At 43.7% G+C, this 15,051-nt stretch overlaps 1 protein-coding gene across 2 annotated transcripts in view; it reads left to right on the top strand.

Moving 5' to 3' along the window:
• Positions 1 to 15,051, top strand: part of Znf704 (zinc finger protein 704) — a 236,754-nt gene that overhangs the window by 178,008 nt on the left and 43,695 nt on the right. For both annotated transcript variants that reach the window (XM_045142915.1, XR_006635730.1), the window contains exon 4: positions 1,383 to 1,609. In XM_045142915.1, coding sequence (XP_044998850.1) covers positions 1,383 to 1,609 — 227 coding nt within the window. The remainder of the gene's footprint in view (positions 1 to 1,382; positions 1,610 to 15,051) is intronic.

The raw sequence follows: 15,051 nt of genomic DNA, 5'->3' as shown, positions 1-15,051 counted from the left end.
CATCAGCAGACTTCTCCCACAGTAGAAAGATCAAGTTGAACAGCAGTTTTAGCAGTAATTACTTCCAATAAACTCTCACTGGACCAGGTTGACCAGAGAGAATAGAAAATGTTCACAGCACAGGCCCATGTGCCCTGTAGGAACAAGAAGGGCCATTGGTAGACTTGGTCTTGTCCCCAGACCTGTCAGGGTCACTTACTAGCCACAGGGTAGATCATTCAACTTCCCATGCCATGGTGTCCTCAGCTGTTGAATGGAGATAACCCTCATTCTGAGTGACAGATGGAATAAGGCTTGGGACTTGCAGAAGCGCTTTGCAAGGTGTTAAAAAGTGGGGGAGGGGTAAAGGGACCAGTGAGAATACACCAGAGGAGTGAGGTCAGTGAAGGAGGAGGAGAACAAATTAGAACAGTCATAACATATATGTACAAATATGAAAATGTTGCAATAAGCATATTATTTTGCATGCTAACTTAAAACTTAATTTTAAGAGATATGAGTCAGAATGTTAAATACTATTTCCTGTCAATAGACATCATGAAAAAATGGCTTTAGATGCCTACCCAGAAATTACTGTTTCCCATAGAATCTTAAATGTCAAACCAACTTCCCATAAATGTATTCCAAGAACAATAGTCATGTACGTATGACCTTCTTAAAAAGATGAAGTTAAGAGCCAGGCGTGGTCCCAGCACTCAGGAGGTAGAGGTAGGAGGTTCACCATGAGTTTGAGACCTCCCTGAGACTACATAGTGAATTCCAGGTCAGCCTGAGCCAGAGTGAGACCCTAACTCGAAAATCAAAAAATAAAAGATGAAGTTAGAAGAGCTGGGGAGATGACTCAGTAACTAAAGGTGCTTGCTTACAAGGACTGCCTGCCCAGGTTCAGTTCCTCAGCACCCACATGAAGTGGCAGCAAGAGGTCCTGTCTCAGAGGGTGGAACACAGACCCCCTGAGGTTGCCCTCTGACCTCCGCAGGTACACCTATGTACATGCACAAAATAAGGAATTTATTAAAGGTGAAGTTGATATTGAAGTTTACAAGGTAGGAAGAGGGAAGACTGTAACCAGATAACTTGGAAGGATACTGCAAATGATGTCCCAGTCAGAAGTTTCCCAGCCAGCAAACCCAGAGGTCCCAAGGTTCATCAATATGAAACACCAGTTTTTTTTTCTTGTTTTCATATAATCTCTGCTAATCCCAAAGTGTGTGCTGCTCGGTCGGACACACGTCCAAGCACTCCGACACCTCTGCAGTAGCTTTATAAGCTGTATAAAAATGGACTGTGACTTGCACTACAAGTCACTGCAGGAGCCTGAGGACAGAATCCGACCCCCTTCCCAGAGGCTCACAGTCACTTACTGTCCCCTCTGCTTGCAGAAGGCCTCAGCGGGTCCTGGAAGGAGGGCGCGCCGTCCAGCAGCAGCAGCAGTGGCTACTGGAGCTGGAGTGCTCCCAGTGACCAGTCCAACCCGTCCACGCCATCGCCGCCGCTGTCAGCAGACAGCTTCAAGCCCTTCCGCAGCCCTGCTCTGCCAGACGACGGCATCGACGAAGCCGAGGCCAGCAACCTACTCTTTGATGAGCCCATTCCCAGGAAGAGAAAGGTGGGTCAGTGCTCCAGAGTCTGTGTCCAGGGCACTGGTGCTAATTGTCCCTCTCAAGGATAAACACTGCCACCTTCCTTTAGTCTGTGAGCTTCCAGCATAATCTGTCCCGCTTAAACACAAAATAATGAACACATCCATCTGTTTCATGCCTTATCCAGCATCATCAGTTTATCATCTGCTTAGGCAGTGTCAGCCAGCCTTCCCAGTGTGTCTAGAACTTAGAAAACTGGACTTCAGCCGCCTACGGTGATTCACCAACTCACTGTCATTGTGGCACTAAAGTTTTTCATATGTAAGGTATAGTCAATAGCTTTTTCTCTTTTCTGCTTCAGTCTGGAAATGTTTGTTGGAAGAATATTTTATATCTTATTTTTACACAACCAGATATGAAATATACATGAAAGCTGATGTATGTATATACTTTCAGAGCAGAAATTATGCTTTCTAGACAAAACAATGAATCAATTGATTGATTTCACGCTTACTTAGTCCTACAGCAGTGTTAGATGGGAACTGAGAATCAGGGGCATCACACTCTGACCCCTGTGAGAATTGGCCACAGCCATGAAACTCACAGGCTTTTCATTGTCTTCAAATATGTTTAATTTCTTATCCTCTCAGTTTTACAGAAGCATTTCTGTTTTGTAAACTACAACAATGCTGCCACCAAATGTAGAAAGCATTTATGCATTACCTTGAAAGGCCTCGTGTAAAAGTAGAGAACTGTGATTTTATACACTGATTTTTAAACTTACAGTTTAGGCTGTTCTGGTCAAGTTCAAGCAGATGGTCTGGAAGGTTTAGCTAAATTGGGGAATAATTGTATCATCAAAGGAAAAGAAAATTGATTGGGGGCCTAGGTAGAAAAGAAAAAGAGAACTTGCTGTGCAAGTATGAGGGCCTAATTCCCCCTGAGGTTGATTCCCCAGCACCTGCATAAACAGCTGGGCATGACCGTGCATACCATAAACCTCAGTCCTGTGGAGAGCAGAGAATTACTGGCATTTGTTAGTCAGCCAGTTTGACAAAAAAAAAAAAAAAAAAGGCAGCTCCAGGCTCCATGAGAAACTAACTCAAGGAAGCATACAGATGTTCCCTATGGCCTCTACATGTGTTCACAAGGCATTCACACCCATGTGCATATACCACATACATATCACACCACAAACACCACACATAAAACCCACAGAGAGAAAGAGAGAAAACTGACACTTATTTGAAAACTTTCTAGGGTAGATTTCTTCCAAATTGCAGGTCTTAACCCACTCGTGAGCTGTGAATCCATTTGCTCTTTGGTTAATAGGATGGGACCTAATGCACTGCACCCATGATAAGGATTGTCCTTGGGGTTTCATTTCAGTTGTTTCCTCGTGCGTGAGTGCAAATGCACTATGCAAAGTGCATTTCTTACTGTGGCTGATCACCCAGAAAGCTTGGGAGCACCTGTTCTTTGTTACAAAGAGATAATATGATGTATGGTAAATTAAGGGTCCCTGATCAGAAATCAAATCATCTTAGCTGTACTGCTCAAGAACCGAAGAAAGCCATCTCGCGTCTCCAGTCAGCTGCTTTTTCTTCTGTAAATCAGACAAATGGATATGTCATATCTCTCTTGGACAGTTGTGACAGTTAAAGATAAGCCTGTGTATTAGAATGTGGCTAGGTTTTAACAGACATTTTTAGGACCTCAAAGAGGGTGAAAAAACTCCTTATATCTGAGGGTGACTTGTGGTTATGGGAGCTGTCTGGCCTCTTCCCCCCAAATACATGCTGTCTGCCACCTTTCCTGGAGATCCACATTCCACTTACATGAAGAGTGTTGCGTAGGTAGTCATTAAGTCAAGAGAAAAAAATACTTGCTGATAATCACTATACTTGTGTGCGCTCTCCCCGGGCTCTGCAAGGTAGCCAGCTGGCTGTGTAAGTCCCAGAGCCTATTCTTGAGGTTTCTTTTTCTCTGAGACTTCAGATGAACCTCTACAATAGAGAAAACCCAGGTTGGGGGAAGTGCAGTTTCTCTCGTGACCACAAGGTGATGCAATGACTCTAAGTAAAGCCACTCTGGGCATCTCTGAGAGAAAAATTCCAAGAATTAACCAACCATCAGTTCCACCAGATCACTAGAAAATCCAAAGTTCTGACAAGTAATTACCTACATGTTCTTTTTCATGCCATATTCCTGAATCTGTCAGACCCACACTGTGCATCCCGAGGGTGCCCAGCCAGCTCCCATACCTCAGCAATTTCTTCATCTACTAAATAATAATTGAGATATCATATTGATAATACTGTTGTGAGCATTAGAGAGGATATACTTGACTTTTTACTCATTGGAGAGCTGAATGAGTGACAGCCTTGAGAAGCTGGGGTATAGAGATAAGGGAGCATTGCCCCCTCTTTCACCCTGATCCCACATTGATAGAATCAATGCCAAGTGGTTCAAGAGCAGCCCTCAGCCACCTTGTACTCCTTTGCGGTTGGTGTAACAGCACCCCCCCCCCACACACACACACCCTTGCACAGGCAGTGCGCTGAGCAATGTCAGGCATTAGAGGCTCACGGTGAAGTCTGACTCGGGATTCTGCATTTCAGGGCATCAGCAGCACCTCAAAGATAGTGACTAGATTCTAGCCTCTGGGAGATGATAAGAGAACCTGAGAGGGGTTGGTCTGCTCTGAGTTTGATTTCCTAGAACCCACAAAAGCAGCCAGGCGTGCCACACAACCACCTGCAGCCCCAATCCTGTGGGGAGTGAAGATAGGAAAACCACTGGGGCTTGCTGGTCGACCAGTCTGGCTGAAAATGGCAGTTCTGGGTTCAGTGAGAGACTCCATCTCAAGGAGGCATTCAGATACTAGAGAGGAAGACATCCAGCATGCCCCTCTGGCCTCCACGCGCTCATAGCGCACACACCATACACACACATGCAAAAAAAAAAAATCCAGCCTCTGAAATCTTCTTCGCCTCATAGATGTGACTATAACTGGTTATAGCTGATTACCGGGGGAGAAGCTCAGGTCAGAGCAGAAAGCACTGAGTGAACATAGGACTTCAGTAATAGTTATGCAGAGCAGTAAACAATGAATTAAGCGCTTGTTGCACTCTGTGCTCAGTCTTTCAGAGCCAAAAAGCAGTGAATCACAATGAAATTGTGAATGACTGCTCTGGAAAGAAAACAAACCCATAAAGCCTGATTAGTAAGCGTGGTGTCCATCTCTCTGCAGAGTTCACTCCCAGCCTGCTCGCCGAGCAAAGACGGCCTTCCAAGGGCGCAGCGCTCTAGGAGCAGGCTCGCTGCCAGTCACTGCGAGGGGAGGATGTGGGCCACCTCTGGGGATTTCCCTGGGATGGCCCTGATTGTCAGCTAAAGCAGTGAGTTGATTGGCTCTGGGAGATGAGCAAGCTTAAGAAGCAGTGAGACCTGGGTGATTAGTAACGGGATCCTGGACTAACCAGGCATGCTTATCTGTAGGATTGAGGCATTTGAGAACTGGCCCTCGGATATCATAAAGTACATTCCTGATGTTTCCACACCCTGAGGATGAAGCACAATCGTGGGGTCCGTTGACTGAGGAGACCGAGAGTAGGGAACTTATTCAGAAGTCACTTATTACAGAAAGCATCTTAAGTCAATCTTAGGTGTAGTCTTCACAGAATAAAAGAAACCCAGCTTCGGCATACACTTCAGTGAAGCTTGACTAATACCTCTACCTAAGTAACCACCACTTTAATCAGAGTCTCACGACAGGTGTACCCCGCCCTCCCACACACACAGGCCACTGCCTGTCTGACGTCTATCACTAGATATTATGGCTAGCCATTGTAAAACTTGAAGTAAATGGAGTAATACGATGGATGTATTCTGGGTACAAAATACCAAGTGTTTGCAACAGGAACTTTCATTCTTGCTGATGGAAATATGAAATAGTATATGTAAGCTGGGCGTGGTGGCACACACCTTTAATCCCAGCACTCAGGAGGCAGAGGTAGGAGGATCACCATGAGTTCGAGGCCACCCTGAGACTACAGATAATGTCCAGGTCAGCCTGAGCTAGAGTGAGACCCTACCTCGAAAAACCAAAAAAAGAAAAAGAAAAAAAAATAGTATATGTAACTACTTTGAAAATGTGTGGCAGTTTCTTACAAAGTTAAACATACACTTGCCATATTACCTAACATACTCTTAGATATTTATCTAAGCAGTAAGAAAACACATTACCCACAAAACAAATGTTCATGTCAACTTTGTTATCACCTCAAACCAAAAACACCCAAATGTCTACCAGCAGGCAAGTTGAAAAGAAGATCATGGCAGACTCGTACAACAGAATACTAAACTGCCATCAAGAGGGCAGACTACCAAACAGTAGATTAATTTCAAAAACATCACACTGCAGGCAGAGAAGCCAGGCATGGGCTAGTACATTCTATATCATTCCATTTATAGGGATTTCTTTTACCCGTCACCACAGTGCCAGCCAGCCGTGCAGGTGTGTGGCAGTTTTCTACTCTGTGCTTGGTATTGGTTGAATTCACTCATTACTCTGCATTAACTTTTCATTAACTTGATGAATTAAGGTGACTAATCGCATTTAGTCCATTTGTTTTACAAACTAAGGAAAAAAGAGCCCTTGGACATAAGGCCCCAGGTATAAGGCTGCTTCCCCAGTTAAGGAAAGAACTGGAACCCCACCAGCTTCTAGGTAGTTACTGTATTTAAACACAACAGTCTACTTGTGCATCTTTCTGCTTGTGCTGAGGAGTTGAGTGGTCCTTCTGACCCTGAAAGAGCCACTGGAGCCTCTGCCAGGGGGTGCGGGGACAGGCTGGGAAAGGATGTGGGCATGGTATACTCATCTGCACTGAATAATTATACCTTCTCTATTCCCCAGGTTTCTGGTCCCCTCTTCAGACACTTGGCCCTGTAAACATCCACCTTCACCCCACTCTACATACACACTTGAACATGCCTCTCAAATATCTACTTGAATAATATAACCCTGAAGGCCTCTTGCCTCACAAAAGGCAATGTGATACTAAACACAGGGTGCTGTGGGCTGATGTGGTTTTCATAGAACTTCTGGGCTGTCCATATAACTGGACTTACTCCTAGGCATGTCATAGCATATGTCAAAGTGAAAACATGTTTCTACTTCAGGAAAGTGCCAACGCATCATTCGGGATTCTGTTGGGCAAAAAGATCCACTTCATATATTCCAAATAAGAATCCACTACAAAATAGGATTGAGAGACAGGATTCATGGTGCAGGCCTATAATCCTAGCATGCATGAGACTGAAGCAGGAGAATCTTCCATGCCAGCCTGGCTTACACAGTGAAATGCTAGCTCAGAGAAGAAGAGGAAAAAAAAAAAAAAGAGCAGGTAAAGTGCTTGCTTTGGAAGCATGAGGGCCTGAGTTCAGCCCCCAAGACCTACATAAAAATGTCAGGTTCCCTTGTAGTGGGAAGGTAGAAACAGGCAGATCCCTGGAGCTCACTGGCTGGCCAGTCTAGCTTACTTGAGAAGCTCTAGGCCAATAAAAGACCCTGTCTCAGCAAAGGTGAATGGCATTCTAAAAAGGCTCTCCCCTGCTGTACATAAACAAACAAACCAACAAACAAAAGCCATGGGTCGGGGGTTGCTGATGGAAGGGCAAGTAGAGAGACAGCCAGGAGAAGCTGAGTTAAAGGCCTTAACTTATATCCTGGAGCACTTGGTCTCAGAGCCAGCTGGACAGACACTCTCTCCAACTGCTGAAACCCATCACACCGAATGTGGTTGATTCTAACAAGTTTGCCTGGAAGCTTCTGTGTCTCACAGGGAACATTTTTGAGGTTCTGACTCTGCTTGCAATCACTCAGAGTGCCCCCTCCTCCAGCAGGTGTTGGAAAGTTATATGAGGCTCATGCATGGAGGTTCCTAGGCCAGGGCCAGACATATAGGGGTTCACAGTCGATGGGTGGTCTCTCTCTACCCTTCCAGTGTCCTCTCTGCTGCTCCGTGAAAGTGGCCATTCCGTAAGATTTGAAGTCCACTGTCGTTGACTTTGATGTTCAGCAAACATGCTTTCCACCGGGTGTGACTTTTCAGCTGCTACTTCATGCGCTCGCAGACTTTCTAGCTTGGTGCACATCTGTTGGAGGCAGGGAGGAGGCCGAGGTGGAGCACAGATGGGCTGTTCATACTTGGCCGCTGCGACTCAGCCAGCAGCTTTGCTTGGTTTGGCTTCTCTTGGGTGAACTTGGATCTCATGGCAATCTGGGCGTTGTTGATTTAGCTATTTTTTCACGTTCTCCTCCTCCTGTAGTTTAATTTGCTCCAGAGTAACAGCAAGTAGTCTGTTTGTGGACAAAGGATTGGTTTCAGCAGGATGGAATGAGGGGGTTCTGAAAAGTACTGAACTACTATTCAAGAGGCCTCTGAGCTGAAGGAGCACACCCTTGGCCTATACTGAGAAGAGCTGCTGCATTTCATTAAAGTTGAAATAATGCTACCATCATGCTTTTTGTTTTCATCAAATTTAGTCAAGTATTAGCCAATATACTTTTTAAATAACCTTTTGAAAGTGGGGGAGGGGAGGAGAGAATTGTGGTTTATTGTCTGTAAGTATGGAAGTTGTCGATGCAAAGGAAAAAAAGAAAATATATGGGATTAGAATAACTGATTATGAAACAAATCTTTGACATACATTCATTTTCCACATAGTGTCATTGGTTTGGATAGTATAAGCAGTATCATTCCAATTATCACTGTTGATGATGAAAAGATAATAAACAAACTTTTTCTGAAAAATAAAGAAAGAACCTTTCAAAATTAAAAATAGGGAGCTGGAGAGATGGCTCAGCAGTTACGGTGTTTGCCTGCAAAGCCAAAGGATCCCCGTTCAGTTCTCCAGGACCCACCTGAGCCAGATGCACAAGGAGGCTGGAGTTTGTTTGCAGTGGCTGGAGGCCCTGGCACACCCACTCTCTCCTCCTCTCTCTCTGCCTCTTTCTCTCTCTAATAAATAAATAAAATATATTTTTAATTAAAAATAGGTAACTAAGAGCATGCATGGTGATAGAGTACTTGCTTATAAGAAGGTCCTGAGTTTGATCTCCAGCACCAGAAATAAAGCAACAACAAAAATCACAAGATTATTAAAAACAGGATTAACCTAGCTGGGCATAGTGGCACACACCTTTAATCTCAACTTGGGAGGCAGAAGTAGGAGGATCACCACAAGCTTGAGGCCACCCTGAGACTACATAGTGAATTCCAAGTCAGCCTGGGCTAGAGTGAGACCTACCTCCAAAAACAAGCAAACAAAAAAATTTACATGTCCTTATTTATTGTTACTCTATAAATGGTGTGCCCGAGTAGTTTTATTGTTCATTGTTATATAATTAAAAACTTAACATTATGCAAAAAAATTAGGATTAATTTTTAACTTTGGAAATTAACATAAAAAGTTAACCATTACCCATATTTCCAAATTTTTATTTCATAACTACTTCCTCCCTTTCTCAAATTTTACTCATGTTCTTTTATAACCTGTGTTCCTCGTATCATTCAACTTCATGCAGAGAGCCCATGGCATGCTTAAATATCCTTAAGAGAAAGACTTACAAAGGTGCAGAGGGAGCCTGAGGACGGGGGGAGGGGTGTCACCGAGAATCAATAAGAGAGAGTCTGGTTCAAGTAAGAACAAGCAGAAGAGCTATGGAGGGACACACACACACACACACACGTAGAGGAGTAGGCGTAGCTCATTCTGTGAATGGGTGTGGGAGTGCATCCTCCCCCAAAACAGTCGATAGCCTTCACACTTTATGTAATTGGGTTTCTGCGTCTATATTGTAATGCCTTGCAGGTCACAAATAAATATTCATTTATTTATTATTGTTTATTTGAGAGAGAGATAGAATGAATAAATGAATGAATGAAAGAAAATGGGCATACCAGGCCCTCTTGCTCCTACAATGTACATATGCCTCTTTATGTATCTGGCTTTATGTGGGCACTAGGGAATTGAACCCCAGGTTTTGCAAGCAAGCATCTTTATCCACTGAGCCATTTCCCCAGTCCATCAACAGGAGTTTTCTCTAGTTGTATGTCTTTATGCAGGGCTACATAAAGACTTTTCCTTCACTTATGATAATAGTCCGGGTTGTTATAAATTCAACAGTAGTCTTTCCTATAGCAGGTTTCTACTTTCTTCTGGCTAATTACACCAGGGCTTGTTAATGTTTTTCCACTTATGACACCTTTCCATCTGAGAAATTATAATACAACCATGGTATATAGGAATGTAAGATAGGTATATAAATTGAACATTTACTGATAACAAATCATAACTTTATCATAGGGCTGAAAAGCTACTCAGTGGTACCAGTCTATCATACATAAGGCCATGGGTTCAATCCCCAGCCGAAGAAGAAGAAGGGAATTTATTTATTTATTTATTGTTGGTTTTTTTCAAGGTAGGGTCTCACTGTAGCTCACGCTGACCTGGAATTCCCTGTGTAATTTCAAGGTAACCTCAAACTCATGGTGATCCTCCTACCTTTGCCTCCCTAGTGCTGGGATTAAAGGCATGTGCCACCACACCCAGCTATGGAAATTTATTTTAAAGAACTCTTTTTCTATACATATAACTTTACCATTTATTAAAAATGAAATTAAAATTATTAGTTGAGCTTGTTCATTTTATATGAAAAGTTGAATCTGCTTTGTTTACAACCAGGTAAGTCAAGAAAGCGTAATTGTTTAAAAAAGAAAGGAAGAAAGAAAGAAAAATTTTAAACTCTATAGAACCTTTTGGATAAACAGTCCTGACTATAAGTCATCTTTAAGGTGAATTTCACAAAATGCTTAAATGCAGGCCTCAAAACATCCATAAATCGAACACAGCAGATACCTGCTGAGTCAGTCAACATGTTAATCACTGGGGTAGAGAACAAAGCAAAAAGTCTAGATTCCTACTGTGAAAAAGCCAAGACTTACCATCCTGAAAGTAAGAAGGGATAAACATTTGCCGTCAGCATGTAGCCTAATTCCTAGAGAGTTGGAAAGGAGAATAGAGGGAATTGCCTCAACTGGCTGATTAGGGGGAGTCCTGGTCAGCTTCATTGTGTTTGGGGTCTGATACCTCTATAAATGAATGATCACCAAGAGAAAAGTTCTTCTCCATTCAGGACCAAGTTTTCCCGCTTAAAAATCAAATAGTTAGCCAGGCATGGTGGCACACGCCTTTAAACCCAGCACTCGGGAGGCAGAGATAGGAGGATTGCCAAGAGTTCAAGACTACCCTTAGACTACATAGTTAATTCCAGGTCAGCTTAGACCAGAGTGAGACCCTACCTTGAAAAACAAAAAAAAAATCAAATAGTTAGACCAGGCATGATGGTGTATGCCTTTAATCCCAGTACTCAGGAGGCAGAGGCAGGTGGACTGCTATGAGTTTGAGGCCACCCTGAGACTACATAGTGAATTCCAAGTTAGCCTCGGCTAGAGCAAGACCCCACCTTGAAAAACCAAAAAAAAAAGAAAGAAAGAAATCAAATACTTCGGCTGCAGAGATGGCTCAGCAGTTAAGATGCTTGCCTGCAAAGCATAATAACCTGGGTTCAATTCCCCAGTATCCATAGAAGGCCAGATGCACAAAGTAGTACATGCATCTGGAGTCCTTTCCAGCAGCTAGAGGCCCTGGCATGCCCATTCTCATTCACTCTTTTTCTTTTCTCTTCTCTCTCGGTCTCTCTCTCCTTGCAATATTTAAAAAAAAAAAAAAAAAAAAAAAAACTACTTGGCATATTCTTGGAAAACAAGGAACAAGCAATCCTATGCTACTTACTTTGGCATAAAACTACTCAGTAATTACCATTTCCTGAAATGATCAGCAGTTTAAGGCCTTAAAATTTCCCATAATGTAGTAAGAATTTGCTTTTATATCGTAGGCACTACTGTTTTATGTATTATGAAAGCCTTGGTCTTACTGATTGCTGTGTGTTGTCAGATTGTACTGGCTGAATCTCATAGCTCTGTAGAATCTTGTTGCTCCCCACGAAGATGGAAATCATGCCCTTCCCTGCCTTAGAGCAATGGTGTCATTGTTCCATGGCCTCCTCAAACTTCACTTCAACCCCTTTCACTCTCCGCTTTGACCTCCCTTGCTAGCTTACTGAAGCATCCCGCACACTCAACCAGGAGTTCCTTTGTTCTCCTGCACTGAGTCGGCATGCTGCATCTACATCTTTATCTGGTTTCCTTCCTGTTCCTATGGAGGACTGTCCTCATCCAAGACCACCCTCCATCTGAGCTATGCACCAACCCTTAGTCCTCTGTCTTCTGCAGCACTCTCCATGGAGTCTCCCCACAGCCACTTCACACTCACCTTCTCTCTATCTTTGTGCTCATTCTCATGCACATAAAATGTCACATTAGCAGGCTTCACCTCAACAACTCCTCCCTTAACTACTCCTATCTCAGCAACATATCTTGAAAAGGTTGGCACTGCCTCTGTCCATTGCCTCCGATTCCACCTGTTCTCCAGCCCATGCCAGTCTGACTTACCACTCCGCAAAGCGAGCTGCTGTGTGGGCACCCGGTAGCCTCCATAGGTAGAATGCTAGGAACACCTAGTAAGTCTTGGTCAGTGCTGTTGGTCACATCTTCCTTCCTGAAACTCTGGCTTCTGCTTCTTGCTTCTATTGCCCGCTGTCCAGCCACTCCTCTTCTCTCTCTGTGACTGTTGCTTCTGCATGAATGAAGCCCCGGGTGCAACAGAGCCCTGGGCACCGCATGACCTCCTGCTGCACCCCCCCCCCAGAGGATCTCATCCTGACCCTGGCTGTAAGTGCTTCTTGGCACCCAGCTGTAGTCTCCAGCTCTAGCTCTGATTTTCCTGACTTCTGGCCATACATACCCAATCTCTGACTTCTCACCTCTTTCTATACAGAATGGGAATCTCACAATTAACATATCCAAACCAGAATCTCAGTTCACCCAGTTGTTAAAGCCTAAAATGTAGCAGTCATTTTTTAATATCATCCTTTGATCACGCCTCATCTCCAACCAAACAGCCAGGACTGTTAGCTCTGCCTCCCAAACGCATTGTAAGCATGTCCACTTTTCTCCGTGTCAGAGCCCAAATCTCCTAAGCCTCCCTCTTCTCTTCAGTTCACCATGGCGAACTTATTTGCTCTCTCCCCTAAAAGAGACTATTTTTAACCTAAATTATATAGTGTCAGTCTCCTTTAGTAACTTTTCTTTTAGAATAAAATCCAAACTCAGGGCTAGGGATGAAGCTTGGTTGTTAGAGTGCTTGCCTAGCATCCACAAGCCCTGAGTTCTATTATCCAGGACTACATAAACTGGACGAGGTGGAGCACCCTCACCTCCAAGGTCATGGGTAAGGTTTTCCTGATTGCCTTTCTGCGTTATGGCAAAGTGATCTCTCCCCTACTCCCCTCAGTCTAAACACACTGTCCTTCCCATACTGCCCCAGAAATCAGGCTAATGCCCATCTTCCCAGCCTTGTGAAATCCCAGTTGCTGGGTTTTTTTCACTTGTCAAGTTGCAGTTCACATGTCATCAGCTAGAGGCCTTGGACGGCATTTGACAGTCATTGTGTATCATAAAAACATGTCATGTCTCCACTAGAGTGGCATTTCCTTGAGAGCAGCCTCCCTTTCTGCTCTATTTCCCCTGCGTGTTGCCAGGTAGTACTTCATTTAGTAAGGGTTACAGGTGAAGTCATGTTTGCCACCATCATGACTTCATATCCAGGACAGTATCTGGAATGTAAGACACCTGCAGTTTGGGGTTGACTCATTAATTCTCTCAAATTGTTCATTAATATTGCTGTCAAGCTATGTGCTGCAAATAGAATAATTCCATGGATAAATACGTACCGAAAAGAATTCTTTTTGTGAACTTCGGGATTTGATAGTAAAGATTTAAATCTTCCCTTTTGGCTCATGTTGCAACATTGATAATTAGGTCGATGTCCCAGTGAGCTCAGGAAGCCAAATTTTTGAGGGTGCAGTCAAGTCTCCCCAGTTGCCTCCCTCTCAGCTTCTTCACATTGCTCCTGCTGCTTTAGCTCTGCTCCTGCGGCCCCCTTCTGCCTCAGTACTGCACGCGCAGGGCCTCACGGCTTGGATGATGCTGCACAAGGATCAGTGAGGTCACCATGCTGTGGTCAGGCAGCTCACCATTGCCCTGAATAGCCCTGGGACACACATCGCACCTCTGGGATCATTGAGCCACAAGAACGCTGGGCTCCTTCCATTGTCAGGAATCTGCCGTAGCAGGCTATAGTCATGTCTGCTGTGCTTGTCCTCTGACCTCTGCTTATCACAGTAAAGACAACTACACACACACACACACACACACACACACACACACACACACACACACCAGCTCTTGGAGTTTTCCAGTATGTTTTCCTACAGTTTTTAGTGGGATTAGCCATCTAGGTGGGTTGTCTGCATACCGTCTTCATCAGTAATGGTGAGGTGAGTCATCTCCCAAGTATGTGAGTGATAGCTTTCTAGAACCATGATTATGGGAACCACAAGTACCTGTTGGCAGCAATCCTAGGAGACACACAAACAATACTAGGTCAGTTAGGCACAGGGTCACCATTGCTTTTTATTGGTCAAGGTCATCTTATTGTGGGAACAAAGCATTTCTAAACCTCAGTAGCTTATCTCAATAAAGGCCAATTTCTATACTATGGTTTCTCTTCAGATCGAATAAATCTTTCGCCTTTTACTAAAAAAAAAAAAAAAAAAAAATGATAAATAAAGGCCAATTTCTCATGTCCCTATGCAACCAAGTTGGCAGGTGTAATGACAGGCGAAGCTTTCTGTATCACATAGCTCTCTGGGGACTCAGACTCCTTTCCTTCTAGTGTAGTGATGCTCCACCTGGAAGTCACAATCCCCTAAGAGGCATGTGGTTTGAGAAGCTGGAAGTGGGGAGTGTGTATCTTCTTAACTGTAATAAAAATGTCCTACAATTATGATCAAGTCATCAAATCATAATGATATTAGCATTACCCCTGGTGTTAATTCCAATAGAAACCATAGACTGTATCCCACCACAACTTCAGTAATTATCATAAAATAGTCTTCATTTCAGTTTAGCATTACTCAGGAATTACAGCCATTATGTGATCATGTCATTTAATCTGTTATTAGAGTACATATTACTACTATATCACAAAACATTTTAACATTTCATAGCTATATTCTAATATATTTGCTTTTTGTAATTCTGTGGAGTGGAGTTGTTGATTGTTTGGGGGTTTTGTTTGTTCTGGCCGTGCAGTGCTGGAGCTCAGGTCCAGGCTTTGTGCATGCTAGGCAACCTCTCTGCCACTGAGCACAACCCCAGCCCTTAAAGAGTATTATTGTGAGCAGAACCTCTAGGTTTCACTGGCCCACCAGAAT

Source organism: Jaculus jaculus, chromosome 2 (assembly GCF_020740685.1).
Source record: "Jaculus jaculus isolate mJacJac1 chromosome 2, mJacJac1.mat.Y.cur, whole genome shotgun sequence".
Lineage (NCBI taxonomy): Eukaryota > Metazoa > Chordata > Mammalia > Rodentia > Dipodidae > Jaculus > Jaculus jaculus.
The sequence above is the reverse complement of the archived record's forward strand: the minus strand, read 5'-3'. Positions and strand labels throughout refer to the sequence as shown.